Source organism: Crocodylus siamensis, chromosome 1, assembly GCF_052110815.1.
Source record: "Crocodylus siamensis isolate JL-2025a chromosome 1, ASM5211081v1, whole genome shotgun sequence".
In the NCBI taxonomy this organism is placed as follows: Eukaryota; Metazoa; Chordata; order Crocodylia; family Crocodylidae; genus Crocodylus; species Crocodylus siamensis.
In genome coordinates this window covers 37,815,899-37,833,605 of record NC_143395.1, presented here as the reverse complement: position 1 = coordinate 37,833,605, position 17,707 = coordinate 37,815,899, and the positions used below count along the sequence as shown (strand labels likewise).

Sequence of the window (17,707 nt, the reverse complement as noted above, 5' to 3'; positions counted from 1 at the left end):
AGGTGGCTGCAGCAGTGGCAACAGCAGCCTCACTGGAAAGTTGTGCATGCTGGTCGGGGCTAGGGCCAGGGTCTGCAGATTGAGGGAGCTCAGCAGTAACCCAGGTGGCTGCAGCATGGCAGCAGCAGCTCCACTAGGAAGTTGTGCATGGTGGCCAGCATGGTGGGCTGGGACTATCCAGTAGGTGAAGGCAGGACTGAGTCCCATGAGGAGTGCTACAAGGACAGCCAGGCTGGATACGGTCAATTGGCAGGCACCCACCTGTGAGCCAGATCCAATCAATTAGTGGGCCAGTTTCAGCTCACGGGTTATATTTTGTCCACCCCTGATCTAAGGGCACTTAACATGAGCATTCGTAACTTGTGCTAAGTGCCCTCTGAGCTTCTCAAAGTTATGCTACTTCATGCAAGGGTTAACTCTGGTCTGTGCTACCTTGTTCATGTTAGGGCAACTTCAGTCCACTTCAGGGAGATAAAAAGAGCAACTTTCAGACTTCAGTATCCCAGGATGCACCACTTCCAGCTGTCCTTACCCACCCAAAACAGAGGTAGAGCCCAGCTGTCCTGGCTCCTTAGCCAGACCCCTGCTCTCCAGCCCTATACTGGCAAGTCAGAGCTGTGCAGGCAAGAAACAGTATTAACCCACAGACCATTGTACAGACCATTGTAACTCTAGCACCACTTATTATTCCACAGCTTTCGTATGGCCTAAGTATAACATGTAACTTCACCCTGACTCGCATTGAATTAGTCACATGAAAAGTAATGGTGAGAGTATGTTTAAAGGATAACTAAAACGTCCTAGAATTTTATTGTTAATTGATGTTCTCTGGCATAGTAGTAAGGCATTATGTTATCAGTTGAAATTTGGGGTTGAGGACTACCATGAAATGGCAGTGGCAACTCAGTGTTTACAGGAGAGAAGTGACTATGATACCTATGCAGAAGGCCAGTGCAAAATAATATACATTTGGCATTAGAAACACATAGCCTTTGTGTTGGCCTTTTGAACAGAGCGAAATCTGAGCTGAAAGGAATGTCCATCTAAACTACCCTCCCTTGTGACAGACTACAATAGTCAATACTTTGAGCAGTACTAGAGATCCTACCCATCTGCCTGTAAATTTGAAGTTATTTTATCAGGGGTGCCCAATGTGGGGGACGAGAGGGATATCCTAGAAATGACAGCCTGAGGAAGAAGACAGACTTTTATTGCCTGTGAATTCAAACAACAAGTATTTTCTATTCAGCGAATATAGATATACTGGATAATATTTTCAAAAGTGTCTTTAGTAGCTAAGAGAATGAAGTCTATGGAAAGTCAGTAAGTGGAGCTCCTAAGTTGCTACTTCATTTTGTTTTCTTTATTAATGCTATCCATTGTAGTTGTGCATATTTCTTAGATACTGAATTATCCTGCAAATATGAATGTAAATGAACTGGAACCATTCAACTCCTGACAAGTACCTAATATGGATCTTTTTGCCATTATGGGCATCTCTGTCTTGTAATTAGTAAGAGGGCCCACACAAGAAAATAATGTAGGTAAAGGAGAGGTTCAAAACAAAGAGATAAGTATTGCCCAGAAACAAAACGTTTCCTTAAAATTTAAATGGTAAATACAGAACTACTTCTTAGTGCTCACAGTACTCACTTTGTAACCTGTCCAGGTCAACAGGATCAAGAGCTGCAACTGGGTCAGAGACTCTCGAATGCCTGCTGATACCCGCTTTGTTCACAGCTCTCACACGGAACATGTAAGACCGTCCCTCAAGCAAGCCGGTTACAGGATATTTGCAGATTTTGACTGGAGCATCATTGCACTGCACCCAGTTTTCAGTGCCCACTTCACACCTTTGAAACAGAAAATAAAATCATTGATCAGCATTCCAAAATAAACTTACGCAATTAGTACGTACCAGGCTTACATCCATACAGAGGCTTAGATCCACAGCTGACATGAATGAGTCATCCCTCACTGACTTTTAGGAAGCCCGCTGACTGATACCAGGTATGGGTTTAGCCCACAATATTAACTAAGAAATATAGTTCTGTTATACTTCATTTTCTCTGACCTTTCCAAATTCAGTCTAGCCCTACTCATATCCATTCAGAATACTACTGCAAAGATTGTGTTCTTGGTACGTTGTTTTGACCTTGTCACTTTTCTCTCTTCCTTAGCTCTCTGTTCTCTCTTGCATCACAATACTTGTGTTCATTTTTGGGACCCTGAATAGCCTATTCTCATCCTACCAGTCAGGTCTTATTCACCTCTCTCTGGATTCTTATTCATTATTCAGTTCCCACCTCTGACAAGGTGATGATGATCGCCATTACCTACTTGTGGTTTTTCCCAGGCTGCCCCTCACATTTGGGAAAAGCTCCCATAAACAACAGCTAGAGTTTCATTATCCTCTTTGAAACTTTCTTCCCAGTTGCTACTTTCTGTGATGCTTACACTGCTGGTAATGTTAGCCAATATTAATCTCATTGTTTTCTTGTTTGCCGCCCCCCACCACCCCAATCTGCCTATATGTATCCATCTGTCGTCTCCTGTCTTATACAATGACTTAAGATCTTTGGGGTAGGAGATGTCTTTTTGTTCTGTACAGCATCTACCTCATAACTAGAACATTTCAGCGCTACAATAATCCAAGTAATAACAACACTACAAAAGGAGCAGTACACTAATTCATCCATGATCTACATACCATTTAAATGCCATGCTTTATTCTGAGCATTTAAATGGGCTTAAATAATACACATATATTGTTGAGTCCTCAGAGGCAGAATAATTTCTTCCCCAGTGATAACCCTTTAAGAGTGGTTCAAGACTATCTCCAAGAAAAAACAAAGGTATCTGACATACAAATAGCACAGTGCAGAAATAGGTAAAAATGTATTGCAAAAATGAGTAACTACTAAGTTTAATATAGAGCACCAAATATATTGAAATTATATCAGTAATATTTTGTATCTAGTAAATTGCCATTTTTTAATATTAAGGTTCAGATTCTCAGGATCTAGATATGATGAATTTACATCAATATAGTTGTTTATTACCTTTCTAAAAAAAGGATCAGGCACACATGTACAGCCCTGTACCACTGTAATTCGCTCCGATCCAGTGTAGAATTACCCCAGGGAAAATCAGAGGTAAAATGACACTAGTGTATGTTACACTAGTATTAGGTGTCTCATGTCCTCAGCAAATACTAGTTAGCCTTTGGCTTAAAGAATGTAGGCTAATAGTTGCTCGCTCACCACCCACTGGTGAGGCACTGAAATAGAGTCTACCTCATGCAGTTAACCTACTTATCTGTCTTCTTCAAATCCTAGTATAAATTACAGTGGGAAACAAAACTGATATAAATTACTTTAGTATAAATGTGTTCCTCTCACCAGACCCTTGGATACATTTGTAAGAAGCAAGCAATGCAGAAGGGGAAAGCTAAAATGCAGATTCAAGTTGCCTCTACTGAGCAGAACCCAGGCCAAAATTCAGATCCAACAGAGAGGAGCTATAATGATGGTTTAAACTGCTCACTTAGTCTTCTCTAGTTTGGATTAGCTCTTGCCCCAAGCTAACAAACACTGCTAGAAGGAATCATGATGGATTAGAGGACGTGGCTTGAACCCTTTTATATTCCAATGGTTGCCAACCCCTTTAATGGTTCCTGGAGAATTATAATAGTCCTGAGCCTCCTCTGGATTGTTCATGGACTAAACTGTCCCCAGACAGTCCAAGTATTTGGGTGGAAGGTATAAAAACTGTGATTTGTTTCAGTATGTATATTTTTTGCAGACAAAAAATAAATTGCAAATGCACACCCACCTATCAACAAAATATCCAAAGACTGGACTCTCCTCAACTGTATTTGGTGGTTTCCAGGTAACAATGACATAATCTCTGTTAGCATCATGGCACTTAACATCCATTGGAGCTCCTGGTGCCCCCATGACTAATGCATCCGCATCTATACCGGAAAAAATAAGTATATTGGATTTGAGTAGGATGCTTCCCAGACTCAGCAGCTACAACACAGCAAAAGTAAAGTATAGTCACTGTCCAATTCACCAGTATGGTATTCCCACTCTACGTGAGTCAGATTCTAGTGTTTTCAGTGTGGCTAAACCACATTAAACTGAAATAACGTACTTGTGAGTAATGATTGATAGGCTTAAAAACCTTGCTGGTTTACCTTTCTGCTGACAGAGATGTGAGAGAGGCCCCTGGAAGACATGAAGTTAAAGGTTCAATGGGATCTGATGTACAATCCCTACAATGCAAGGCACAATGCCACATGTGTATGCAGGAGGCATGGTTATGGGATCCATCAGTTCCCAACATGACATATTGCTGGTGCAGAGGAAGCTGGGGAACCTGATACCTGCAACTGGAAGCTCTGATCAGCTGATCTGCAGCATGAGGATGCACCATGTGCTTCCACAACTGATTCGTGCTTCCAGCTGCAGGATCACATGGTGTGCCTCCACTGCTGGGACCCTGGATCCGCTGATTGGCATTCCAGGCTGCTAGGGTGCAGTGGGTTGCTTGATTCCAGATGCTCCCTGATGGTTGGGAGCCCCAATCTGCCACTGCTCCCAGCCAAGGAGGCATATCAGAGTCAAAGGCTCCAATAAGGAGCCTTTCTCTGAGGCTGGGAGTGGCTGCTGATCACTTCTCCTCACCTTAGAGATGCAAGAGCTCTTGACTCCAATATGCCCCCTCAGCTGGGAGTATCAATCAGTTGATCTACACTCTCAGCTTCAGAAGCACAGGGCTCTCATGTACTTTGGAGGTTGGGAGCCACAATTAGCTTGGCCATACAGTCAATTAATAGCATGATGGGAACCAGCTATAAAATTATTACACATTTTGTGTAATAATTTTGTGGTTTATTCCTTGTATCATTCCATTAAGTGCATTAATGTATGGCTAGATAACTACTAAACACGTGATTAACGGCTTAATCATTTCTTAAGTATAACATGTGCGAGGAACCGTACACACCAAAGATCCACAGACTTCCTATGAGAGGTGAAAGCTTAACAACCTTATTTGATTTTAAAGCCCAATAAAAAGCTAGATCTCAGTTATTCACATGTCAAAAAGTGGGACTTAATGAAAAACAACATGTTGACAGGAAAAAATAGCTTTCTAGGTCTATAGAGTTCTACTACTTTTCTAAGATTACTTCTTAATTGAGATGCTAATAATCCAAATTAATTTCCTTAACTGAGATACCCATATGCAGACAGGGGAGCATTGATGTTGAAGAACCCAGAACTCCAGAAAAAGACTATTAATAGGGGAAGTTCTCAGTCTGCCAGAAAAGGGTTATACATATACTGCATGTGGCCTGCATTTATCTCTTCTTGGTTTCTCTTGATTGTTAAGAGAAACAATCACCAAACATAAGCCTCATCTTAAGATTGCGCCTAAAATATGGCTGTTCCCTGAATGTTTTCAGCACGGTACAGTGATTAAAAAAAAAAATCCACCAGCTGGCACGAGTCATTGCTAATCATGTTGTGTCTTCATGAAGGAGTCCAGTTCCTGCTAAAGTAACACCACAGAGAAGTGCCGAAGAGTCTTATAGTATTTCACCCTAATGCAAAGGCAAGAGCACTAAAAGGAGATATTAGGACTGGGCTCCAACATGATTGGCTAGGGTTTTGTCTAAGGAAATGAACTAGAAACAAAGCCATAGCAGTTTGTCTTCAGTGACAGCAAAGAGGCTGAATAGTCAGCCTAGGACATATAAGGCCAGTGAAGTCTGTGACTAAACCCACAAGAAGGATCTACAGCCCTCCATAGTGGCCCTGTCTACTTACCGCCCTGCTGTGCTATGACAGTTTGAAAGAAAACTGTGAGGAAGACTTCATGTAAGCTGTGGTACGCCTCTAAACTGAACTCACCGGATCCTCAGCATGTATTAATTAGCTCCATTGACTTCAGTGGCATTATACCAAGTTTTAGTCAATGAGGATTGGACCTGAAGTGCTTAAGAGAGTCGAAGAGCTGCGCAGCAAAACTTGAACTTATTTTTAAAACAAAAGAGATGGAGAGGCAGGTTATGCCCACAGATGTGCGTGGGAGCTTGCATTCACATCCGTGGGAGTTGTGATTAGTGACAAATTTTTACCTTTATTCTATTTTAATGTCTTCATCTCCTTTTTCTTTGTCTCTCCCATGAAATGTGTATTTTTTTGACAAACCAATATTTCTTTTCCCTTTTTCCCACAGGTGTTACCCATAGGACTAGACTGTGATTGCTGCTGAGGAAGGTGCACGGATGACAGAGAACCTTTTTTTTTCTTCTTCCTCAAAATCCCCATTATGTTGCTAAGTGAATTCTTTATCCTATTGCATTTGCTAAGTTGTTTTCAAATGAAGAATAAAGACCATACCTCTGACAAACAGGAATGCTCTATGCTCGTTCACCCCTCCTTTTGTAACCACGCGCAGGGTATATAAACCTTCATCATCCTTATTCAGATGGGTGAAAGACAGTGCTGCCTGGCCTTCTCCAAAGAACAGATTTGTCCACTTGGATTCTTTTATTAGGACATCTAGGATGGAATAGCAAAAGGGCATGTTTCAATAATCTAGCAAATAGAAATCTTCATCCTAGCACACATTTATGCTCATCAGGCCTGCCATTTCTGCAGCTTTGCTCAGCATGATGGTGATTTAATGCTCTGAAAATCTACAAGGACTACAAGGACTTAACTGTGTCCCACCAAATTCATTTAATCAATTAATATTAAATGAGTGTACACTTTTGCTCTGCTATAATGTACCTACTACAGAAATAGGAATGATTTCCCTGTAACCTCATTTTAACAAGTTGACAAGGAAGGAATTTTAACCCACGTTTTGAAACAATGCTATGAAAACCAACAATACACAGTTGTGATTGCAATAGGTAACTTCTATCCAATTTTATAAACTTTTCTGCCTATTCAGGTCAAGTGTCAGATTAGTCAAACTTCTCTTTCTTCAAGTGTAAAGACAAGATTTGAGTTTAATCTGAAGCCTGCAATAAATATACACCAAATTTTAAATCCTCCAGACATGCCTGCTGAGCAGTGAATCAAATTAAATTTGAATTTTTCACAGGTGAGAGGTGGTGACCCATGATTAATGTTAATTAAACTGATTGAGTAGTGAAATTGGAGCAAAGGAATGAGCAGAATATTTTATGCTGGTCAAGGGAGTTCCTTTCTATCCCTTTTTTAAATAATTGATTAGAATACTTCTGATTGTTAACTCCTTGAATCCTCTTCTATACAAACCTATCATAATTAGTGCAGCAGCTTTACATTCAAATTTGTCTGAGGGCTTTCTATATTTATTATCATGATCAGGGATCCTGGTTTTCTCTGATAAAAAAATCCCCAATTTTCAGGTTAACAATAGTAACCCCAAATCCACATTTTTCCAAGATTAAAATGAAACACCACTAATGCATAGATTTATATATATAGTGGTGTTTCATTTTGATCAAGGAAAAATGTGGATTTTGGGTTACTTTTCATTGGCCAAAAATTTGGGGACTTTTTTTGTTAATCAGAGCAAACCAGGATCCCTGATTATGATGCTAAAATTGAAGCAGATGTGCCAAAAGTTGCAGTTTAGTCGTTTTGGCCAATTAATATACTTATAACTACACAAGTGAACTAGAAATGGGGGGAAGTGTGTTACATCTTTAAATGTCAAAGGCTACAGTCATGCTTCCATTTGCTTGCTCTTTCTCCACGAATCATTCACTTGTAGGTGTCCAGTGGACCATCTTCAACAGGAGGCATGGAGAGTACCCTAACCCCTTTTAACCCATAGTTTAGTAACCAAGGCACTTTCCTGGGAAGTGGGAGATATATAAATTCAAATCAATCCCACCAGAGATAAGTCAGAAAGCTATATTCTAGGGCTATTTCAAAAGTGTTCTTACCACTATGCTATTGCCACCATGTGTCATACTGAGCTTCATATGAGAAGGTTATTAGGCATACTATGACCTTGCCTAAGGAGTTAGATGGAATTCATGGGCATCCCAGCCTTCATTTGGATTGCAACAGAATTTAGGCAGGAATGATGTAGGAATATGCGATAGCCCAAATCTAGGTGCCTTGGGATCTTTTCACATCAAGTGAAGGCCTTCATGAATCCATGCAAACAAGAGGTTTTAGCTGCTGACCTGAGTCAATTTGGACCATTCTTTATTTCTTAGGCACTTAAATTCCATGTAATTCCTATTTAGAAACCTTAGAAGTTGACTAGGATCTGATCCACAAGCTCTGTTGACTCTATAAGGTTTCTCCAGACACCAATATAAAGCTATAAACAGGCATTGTTTTTGTCATGGAATCAGGTGCCCCGTAATATTTTCCAGCAGAACTGATCCAATTGATTGTCAGGTACAGATGTTGCCCAGAATTATTGTCAGCATCAGTCCCCTGCACCTCCCAGGGCTTCAGATCCAACAAGACAGTGCTGTTGGCTGGCCCCCATCCAAGGTGCATGTCTACAAGCACAAAGCAGGGACCTGCATGAAAGATACACCCTAGAATTGCCTGCCCAGGATAGCTAGAGAGAATGGGCAGCCCTAGCTGCAGGGATCAGATAGGCAGCTGCCACAGTACAGTGCTACAAACTATTAATAGGAATCACCATGCTCACATTCTGGAGCATTTGGGGCATGACAAGTACATCTGTTCAACCATATTTTGTGCTGCAATATTTTTTTTCTGGCATGACAAGGGTAACGTCTGTTTGCAGCCTAAGTGAATGCAAAATATTTCACAATTTAGGTTCCTAATTAAAGGAAAACCTCTGATACCAGCTGAGCTAATATCCAAAGTTATTATTTCAGTGTGTTTCCTTGAGCATCTTAATTTGGTTAAAAGTAAGTCAGAGTTTTTAAATTGTCAGAAACTTAAAACTATTTGAAAAGATTTGATTGAGATGATTTACATATTTACAGTTTACAGTTTGCTGGCTAGCAGCTAGTCTGAGTCTTATTAATTTTGAATATGTAATTTTCTTGTGTATAATTAATAGAAGTAAACTACAGAGATCCATCTCCAGTCTTTAGTGATTTATCATTTGAATAATGAAATAAAGAAATAAGGAAATGCATATTTAAATATCAACACAGAATTTCATGACTTGTCTGAAAAAGAACTAAAAAATTGTTATACATTGTTAGATATTGCTAGATCCATTATTAACCTTCCTGATGTTCAAATTCATGAGGTGGCCCTGGTTCTAAAAATATCTGTGATATTTGTTCTAAAAATATCTATGATATTTATATCTGCGGGATGTAAAATACACAGAAATAATATACAGCACATGAATTCTTATCATATTTGAATGAAATTCTACCTGTAACTTGTATGCAGGCATCGAAAACTCTGAGAAGAATAGATTAGGCCACATCTATTTCTTCAATGTTTCCTACTGGATATCTTCACTATTTTCTCAGTAAGTATGCTGGTTTTTCTAGATCCTTTCTTAGACACCTAACTTCCCCCATGGAATGGACAGTAGCTTACTAGCCAGGATGCTAATTTAGAGCTGTGGATTGGAGTACATAACTAACCACCCTACATCCTTTAATGAATTTATCTCTTCACAAAGCCACTTGGTTGTGACTTCTTTGTTTAAATATATGAGCGTCTGGTTTTTGTGCCCATGGCCAGGGACAGACATTCACAAAGCCGGAGCCTGAACTGATTCAATCTTTGCAGGTGTCCAGGGAGCGCAAGCCTCTTCCCGGCAGGAGCGCTGCAAGCGAGTAGTCAGAGCTGCCATGGACTGTGCGGGGCATGTGGCGGCACTGGCGCTCAAAGGAGGCCATAGTCCCAAGCTCCTCCCAGTGCTGCCACCACTACTCATGCTATGCAGTCTACAGCAGCTCTGCCTGCCCCGCAGTGCATCCTCCCCCCACCCCCCAGCAGTGCAGCCCCGCCACTGGGAAGTGGCTCACAGTCCTTAAACACCAGGACAGGGGCCATAAGGGCCCTGCCCGCTTGCCACTCCAGCAGCAGGGTCAGCAGCAAACACAGAGGCCAGTCAGCAGGGCACCTTATGTGAGGGGGCAAGGAGGCCCCCTCCTGCTGGTGTCTGGCAAATGGGGAAGGAGGGGCTTATCCTGCCACTCCTCCCATGCAGGGAGCAGGCAGTTGGGATGGGCAGACCCTGGCTGCATTCCCCAGAGGCAGTGGGAGTAGAGGGGGAAATAATCCCCCTATGTGACCTCTCTGCCTCAAGGGGGCATGCCTGCTGGTGTTTAGCAGTGCTCTCCCACTGCAACAATGAGGGGGAGTGCCCAGCACACTCCAGCTTGGGTCTGTGCCAGTGGGAGAGGGAGGGGGGAATCCCCTCCTTGGCCAGTTCATTCAAGCCACTGCAGTGGCTGGCCACAGCCCCGCCACTGGAGCAGGCAGCAGAGAAATGCAGGTCTGCACTGATGGCACAGAGGAAGGGTGAAATAAGCCTCTTTCCTGCCCCCTTCCGGGGGCCAGCAACTGGCCAGGCCCCCGCCCCTGCCTGTCCCTGCTCCGACTAGGGAGCAGAAGGGCAGGGGCAGCCCTGCTCCACTGGAGTAGAGGGCATAGACCAGCATGCATGCTGGGATGCTAGGGGATACTGGTTTAACTTAAGCCAGGAAGGGGTCTGGGACAGAAGTTGCATAAACCTCTTTAATCTCAATCAGTTAAGTCTGATACATCATTCAACCAGGTTTATCTCAAACTGATTATAGCCATTTTGAAACTGATTTATGTGCACTGAACTTATGTTGTTACAGGTTTAAACCAGTTTCTGATCACTTAAACCAGTTTATGTGTAACTTCTGTCCCTAGCCCATGTGTGTGATCTAAGCTTTGTGAGAAGAAAGCAAGTCAAAGATGGCTGCAGATGAGTTACAGGCAATGTACCTATTAGTTGCATAACTAGGATGGCATCAGCCCAGGGGCAATGCGTAGAGGGTGCACAGGGGTGCACATGCATGCCCTGCACCCCTGCAAAAAGGCATTGCCAACACCTCACCACTGACACCGCTGGAGGCATCTGCGAGTGGTCCATGATCACCTCTGACCACCACCAACACTGCCGGTGGCCCCTGCGGGTGATCACCAACCCCTGGTCAGTGCTCACCACCCTCCCCACCCCTAACATTGCCAGTAGCATCTTAGTTTCATAGTTTCAGAGTAGCTAGAGTCAGAAGGGACCTAGGAAGATCATCTAGTCCGACCCCCTGCCTTGGCAGGAAAGAGCACCGGGGTCAGATGACCCCGGCAAGGTGTTCATCTAACTTCCTTTTAAAAATCCCTAGGCTAGGAGCCTGCACCACTTCCCCTGGAAGCCGGTTCCAGGCCCTAGCCGCCCTAACTGTGAAGTAGCGCCTCCTAATATCTAATCTAAACTTACCCTCCGCCAGCTTGTGACCGTTATTCCTGGTCACTCCTGGCAGCGCACGGGGGAACAGGGACTCCCCCAATACCTGCTGATCCCCCCTGACCAGTTTGTAGCAGGCCACAAGGTCCCCCCTTAACCTTCTCTTGTGGAGGCTAAACAGGTTCAGGTCCCGTAGCCTCTCCTCATAAGGCTTGCCCTGCTGACCCCTGATCATACAAGTGGCCCTCCTCTGGACTCTTTCCATATCATCCACGTCCCTCTTGAAGTGTGGCGCCCAGAACTGGACGCAGTACTCCAGCTGCGGCCTGACCAGTGCCGCATAGAGGGGGAGGATCACCTCCCTGGACCTGCTCGAGATGCATCTGTGGATGCATGACAAGGTACGGTTGGCCTTCTTGACTGCCTCCCCACACTGCCGGCCCATGTTCATTGTGGAGTCAATGACAACTCCAAGATCCTTCTCCGTCTCCGTGCTGGCAAGAGGGGAGTTCCCCAACCTGTAAGTGTGGTGCCGGTTCTTCCTCCCCATGTGCAACACCTTGCACTTATCAGTGTTAAACCCCATCCTATTCTCATCCGCCCACCGTTGCAACCTGTCAAGGTCAGCTTGTAGCCTATTGCACCCTTCTAGTGCACCCACATCCCCCCACATCTTAGTGTCATCAGCAAACTTGAACAGGGTGCTTTCTACCCCCTCATCCAAGTCACTGATGAAGATGTTGAACAGTGCGGGCCCCCTGCTTACCGCCACCATGCTCTCACTGCCACCACACTCCCAGTAGTGGCCAGCAGCGATCATGGAGTGCCTGCAGATGCCAGACACATGTGCTGTTCATTCACCAATTTAGAGGAGGAGCCAGTACTCCATAAACCCTCTCCCCACTTCCTCTCCCACTCTCTTTTCAAGGCACCAAAGTTGCCAATTAAAACACTGATTTCCAAATTCTATGTAGCTATGTAGAATAAATGGTGATAGAAGGGAAAAAAGATCTAGCAATAAGGGACTTATTAGCAGGGGTCTGTAAACCTTAGGGTTGAACCTAAGTTCAAACAGTCTCTTTTAACTTCTATTAAAATCTGCCTCTGGCTTAAGCCTAGCTGTCTTGGCATGAGTTTCTTACATTTTAGTATTCTAAATTTGCAAAGCAGTCACTCCAGTATAGTGAGACTTCAATGGAATATCTCTCCTGGGTGGGATAATTACAGAAAGTAAAAGGTTCTTTCAGGAGCATAAATTCTGAAACCCACAGATTTAAGGAGGAAGCTAAATGCATCTGAACAATCTGAAACTATTTTAAATGGATGCATGTTAATTACTGCATGAAAACCAGCTTACCATCTCTGTACCACTCAGCCCGAGGTCGAAGCCTAGTCAGCTCAGGAGTTATCAGCATGGAACATTTGAGGGTAAGAGTTTCTCCTTCCATCCCAAAAGTGACACCAAACTTCTCCAAAAGTCGAACATCAATGTGAGTGAAGCAAACATCAAGCGGGAAGGGCACTGAACATGGAGAAATCATAAGACACTTTGAGACAAGTAAATTGTACTTGGTACAAGCATAGTGTCTTCCAAAAAGCTTCAGCATGTGGAATGGATTGCTAACATACAGGACTGAACAATGCATGCAGCTGGAAGGTTAAATATACCTGTATATCTTACCTTGTGACTTCTGAAAATTAAGAAAGTAAGGTCAGAAGCAAGATGTAGTGTTTTAAAAAATAATGTTACTGGGGCTACTGATTGGATAAAGTATCTACTTTTTTTTCTCAAAAAAAAAAAAAAAAGAAAAAAGGAGATGATGCTTACAATTGAAAGGTGATATGCCAGCAGGGAGTGGCTCTTCTTCCCCTCTGAACCCTACAAAACATAGACAATTAAGGTTCATATAAGAAAAGTACAATGTCTGTTTTCCTTTTTTCTAAGAGTGACATGGGACTTACTTCTCACAATCACAGCAGCATTTGTCGATGCCTGCCCATGGATATTTGTTGCTACTGCAGTATAGGTAGCAGTGTCATCAAAACTGGCTCTAACAGGGAAAAGAAGAAAATAAATTACAATATTTACAATTTTAAATACAAATAATCTATATTATGAATCAGTCTTAAACAAAGTGAACCAGATTCCTTGCTAAGGTCACACAGACCAAAGGAGGGAAATCGGGGAGCTCAGTGTGCCTCCATCCTGGGTCTATAACAGGTTTAAGCAACATGAAGGTTCATTAACTTGTGCAATAGAGAGTCATCCATCACATAGGAATAACTGAAGTATATAATGCACTGCCCAGTGTCCTTTCACCTGCCCCTCTCAAGGCTCCTGCATCATGCATTGTAAGAAAAAAGAATAGGAGACAAAGGAGAGGCATAAGAAACAGCAGGCCTTGGATGCTCTGATGTCTTTCTCTAGAGTTATCCTTGGTAGGTAGCTACAGGAAGGTTTTGTGGCCTTTATACCACTTGAAGACAGTGGAGCAGCCTGGGGAATATGGTCATCATACAATGGTTACAGATTTTGAAATAATTTGATTTAAATGTTTTTACTTATTTTAATGTAAAAATAGAAGCTAATGAAAGAAGTTGTAATCAATTTAAAAAAATCATTTTTGGTGCTTCACAGAGCTTATTGGTTGAATAATTTATTCTCCACAGTTGCCTTTGATATAATACTATCATACCATGTCTGCATACCAGCTAAAATATGATTTCCAGTGTAAATATCTGCATCCCCATTATTTTCTCCATAAGGGTCAACCAGAAGTAACGCTACCAAACCTACTGGCGTTACACATGTAAAAGTGAAGTAAGGAAAAAAGAAAATACCTTCTAGTCTTTTTTGGATATGATTTGGGGTACTTTAAATTAAATTTTATATACAAATGCATGGGACATATTTATTAGCCATGCATTTGTATATAAAATTTAATTTGGGATGAAACTGTTTACAAAAATAGACATTTCATGATACCAGAATGTTTTACAAATTTACTTCAGCTTTTTTTCTGGAAAAAAGCCCAAAAACAAAACGATTTTTGGGAAGTTTGGAAACTTAGGACATTTCATTTTTGACATTCTCAACATAAACCATTTTGATTCCAAAGATTTCAAAAGTTACTTCAACTTCAGTTTTTTTTAAAATATATTAATAAAATACTCAAACCCAAAGGAAAATATTTTATTTGACCCAATATAAAAATTTCCCTCAATTTTCCTATGGATTAAACACTTCGAAAAAATACTTGTGTCAATTTTTTTTCATGGTTTTATTTTTTAGAGTTGACATCAAACTGAAAAAATCAGACAATTGATGTGTGCAATTGGCTCCTGCTTCTCTGTACTTCACACTCATTTGCCTGAGGTCTTGACTTTGAGTGTCCAATGAAAGGTGCAATGTTCAGTGTGCGTGCATTCAGTTCCCTTTCAGAAGACTGACTCAGTAATATTCTGAAAACTGTCAGGTGAAACATGAACATATGGCCTCCAGTGACTTCTAAAAGATTACAGACAAAGGATGTGAAAGCACAGAGCAGACACAAAAAGTGTTTGATGCAAACTGCTTCACAGGGTTGCAGACTTCATGTCATGCAGCATGTGTCACTGAAGTGACAGTAATGTTTTTCATCCATAGCGTATACTCTGGCCTGTCCGTGCTACAAAGTACGCTGCCCATGGCACTTTATTTCAGAAATTCACCTCCTGATAGTGGTAAACATGCCCTAATGAAAGAGTCTAGATTCTACATTAGTATAAATGTACAGGGCTTATTGCACCGCCTAGAGGCAGATTTTGAATGATGCATTTTACAAAACAAACCATCAAAATGCTGAACATACCATGTAAGTAAATATCAAAGAAAAAAATGAAAGGTAAATTGTGAAATTAGCTTGTGTCATCACAAAAGCCAAAGATAGAGCCTAAAAGACAAAAGAACCTTTGAGTGACTATGAAAGTTGCAACCTTGAAAATAAAGCAACTTTCAATTAAGGTTGTGTAACTGCAGTTGATGTTCTTTTAATTAATTTTCAGAGAATACACCACTAATAGATCCTAAATCTCTACATTTTTTCAGGTCCATTGTTAAGGTATCCAGACTTTGGACATGAGTGCTTATGAGCACATGATGTTTCTTTGTGTTAACTTTTCAAACGAGGAAAAAAAGGCAATTAAAAATCTGTGACACTCCTTAAATTGTTGACTGATTTCAAAATGATTGTAAAGTTTTAGTGATGGAAAAATTGTCCTATCAAGACAGTGTTCTACAGGAAAGAAGGCAAAAGATGCTTACTTGAAAACCTAGTGGACATTTTTTTAACTTGTTAAAAAGGAATCTTCCCCGACTCAGAAAATCTAAGAAACTTTTTAAAATACTGAAGTGCAAATTCAATGAGTGAACACTTGAGAATGAATTTAGAATAAATTTAAAAATTAAAAGCAGACATGAGAAGCAACAAATGAATTTTGTGTTTGCAGAGTTCTAGGGGAAATGAATGGTGAATTACTGAATAAAGACAAAGGAACGCAGTGGCTTGACATTGACAGAAACACTGAGGAGCTGCTGAAATCTAGGAAAGGAGAGGAATGTGAGCACAAGTCTTCTGTAGACATTGATTTGGCTTGTGGTAGCACTGTTGATAGAAGATTAATGTCTGTCTTTGTGTATATTTTGGAGCACTGGATACGTTCTTGAATGTTAAATCTGTTATTTTATGACTTGGCCCCTGGCTCTGGGCCCCCCAGGCAGTGCAGGGCCACAGCCATTGCAGGGAGGCAGCTAGGACTGGAGCCAGGGTCAATGCAGAGCTGCGGAGCACCAGATTCATTGGCTGGGGGTGCACTGGGACCAGGCAACAACCCCAGGCACAAGGGAAGGGGCAGCCACATGGGCGCAGCAAGCCCCAGCCCCGATCCCAATCCTGGACCCAGCTCCACTCTGTTCCCTCCCAATCCCAGCCCCAGCCCCACTCTCTCCCCACCTCCATGGCCCTTTCCCCACCCCCCCCCATCCCTTCCCCCAAAGACTTTACCACTGGGGGGGGCACATGCATACATGCGCTCTGCCCCCACCAAAAAAAATTTCTCGCTCCGCCTATGATAAGAACTGCTATACCGGGTCAGTCCAAAGGTCTATTTACCCCAATATACTCTTGCAGGCAGTGACAATTTGTGGGGAAAGTATAAGGAACAAGGCATGAGTAAAATGATCTACACTTTTTTCACATCATAGAATCATAGAAAATTAGGGTTGGAAGGGATCTCAGGAGGTCATCTAGTCCAACCCCTTCTCAAAGTAGGACCATCCCCAACTAGATCATTCTAGCCAGGGCTTTGTCGAAACAGACCTTAAAAATCTCCAAGGATGGAGATTTCACCACCACTCTAGGTATCCCATTCCAATGCTACACCACCCTCCTAGTGAGACAGTTTTCCTTATATCCAGCCTAAACTTCCCTTGCTGCAACGTGAGATGATCGCTCCTTGTTCTGTCATCTGCCACCACTGAAAACAGTCTAGCTCCACTGTGGGGGGCCTAGAACTGACAATCAGCTAATTGTTGGTCCCTTCCCCAGTTCTACACCAGAACGAGCTTAGGACTCCCAACAGCAGAAACCTGATTCATCCTGCAGATCCATTGGCAGGTGCAGGTCCAGCAACAGGAGCAGCACCCTCTCCCAGACTTAGTTCCTCATGCCTCTGCCCATCACCAATAGCAAAGACCCAGCTTGCCCTGGCATGCTAGGAGTAGGTGCTTCCAGGCCTGGCAGGGCTGGGGATATGGCAGAGAGAGTATGGGCACCATGCATGGGGGTAGTACATCCACATAGGCAGACATGCAAACTGCAGCTACTGGTTATGGAGTCAGTGTTAGGGGCAGAGGGCCATTGCTGACTTTGCTCTGTCCAGGTAAGGTAAACATAGTAGGAAAGCATTACCATGAGGCTGTTCAGAATATGTTCTAACTTTTAATGTGGCATGGGTATGCTTACTACAGTCCAAATAAAATACATGCTAAGTGTCCCATGTGACCTGGGCTAAATAGCTAGATGGACCTGGTATGCACTAAATCCCTGCTTCCTTTTAATATATTTACTTGCCTATATCTAAGGACTGCTGTTTTGCAGTTTAGTTTAATGCTTTTCCAAAGTGGGCTAACAAGGGCACTTTTAGGACAGATTACCAGTACCAACATACTGAGATAATGCAAGAGGGCTATTCCAGCAGTTTTTTCAACTAATTTATTCATATAAAGAAGCTCTAACTTTAGGTTTCTCTGCTTCTGTCA

General features: G+C 42.3%; 1 protein-coding gene across 1 annotated transcript in view; it reads right to left on the bottom strand.

Annotated features, from left to right (window-relative positions):
• The window catches only part of MYOM2 (myomesin 2), a 108,275-nt gene that overhangs the window by 62,362 nt on the left and 28,206 nt on the right, over positions 1 to 17,707 (bottom strand). Inside the window, exons 7-12 of the mRNA XM_090033372.1 lie at positions 13,372 to 13,460; positions 13,238 to 13,288; positions 12,767 to 12,931; positions 6,414 to 6,575; positions 3,835 to 3,976; positions 1,654 to 1,853 (exon numbers count right to left, since the gene is read on the bottom strand). Of these exons, the coding sequence (XP_089889498.1) occupies positions 1,654 to 1,853; positions 3,835 to 3,976; positions 6,414 to 6,575; positions 12,767 to 12,931; positions 13,238 to 13,288; positions 13,372 to 13,460 (809 nt within the window). The remainder of the gene's footprint in view (positions 1 to 1,653; positions 1,854 to 3,834; positions 3,977 to 6,413; positions 6,576 to 12,766; positions 12,932 to 13,237; positions 13,289 to 13,371; positions 13,461 to 17,707) is intronic.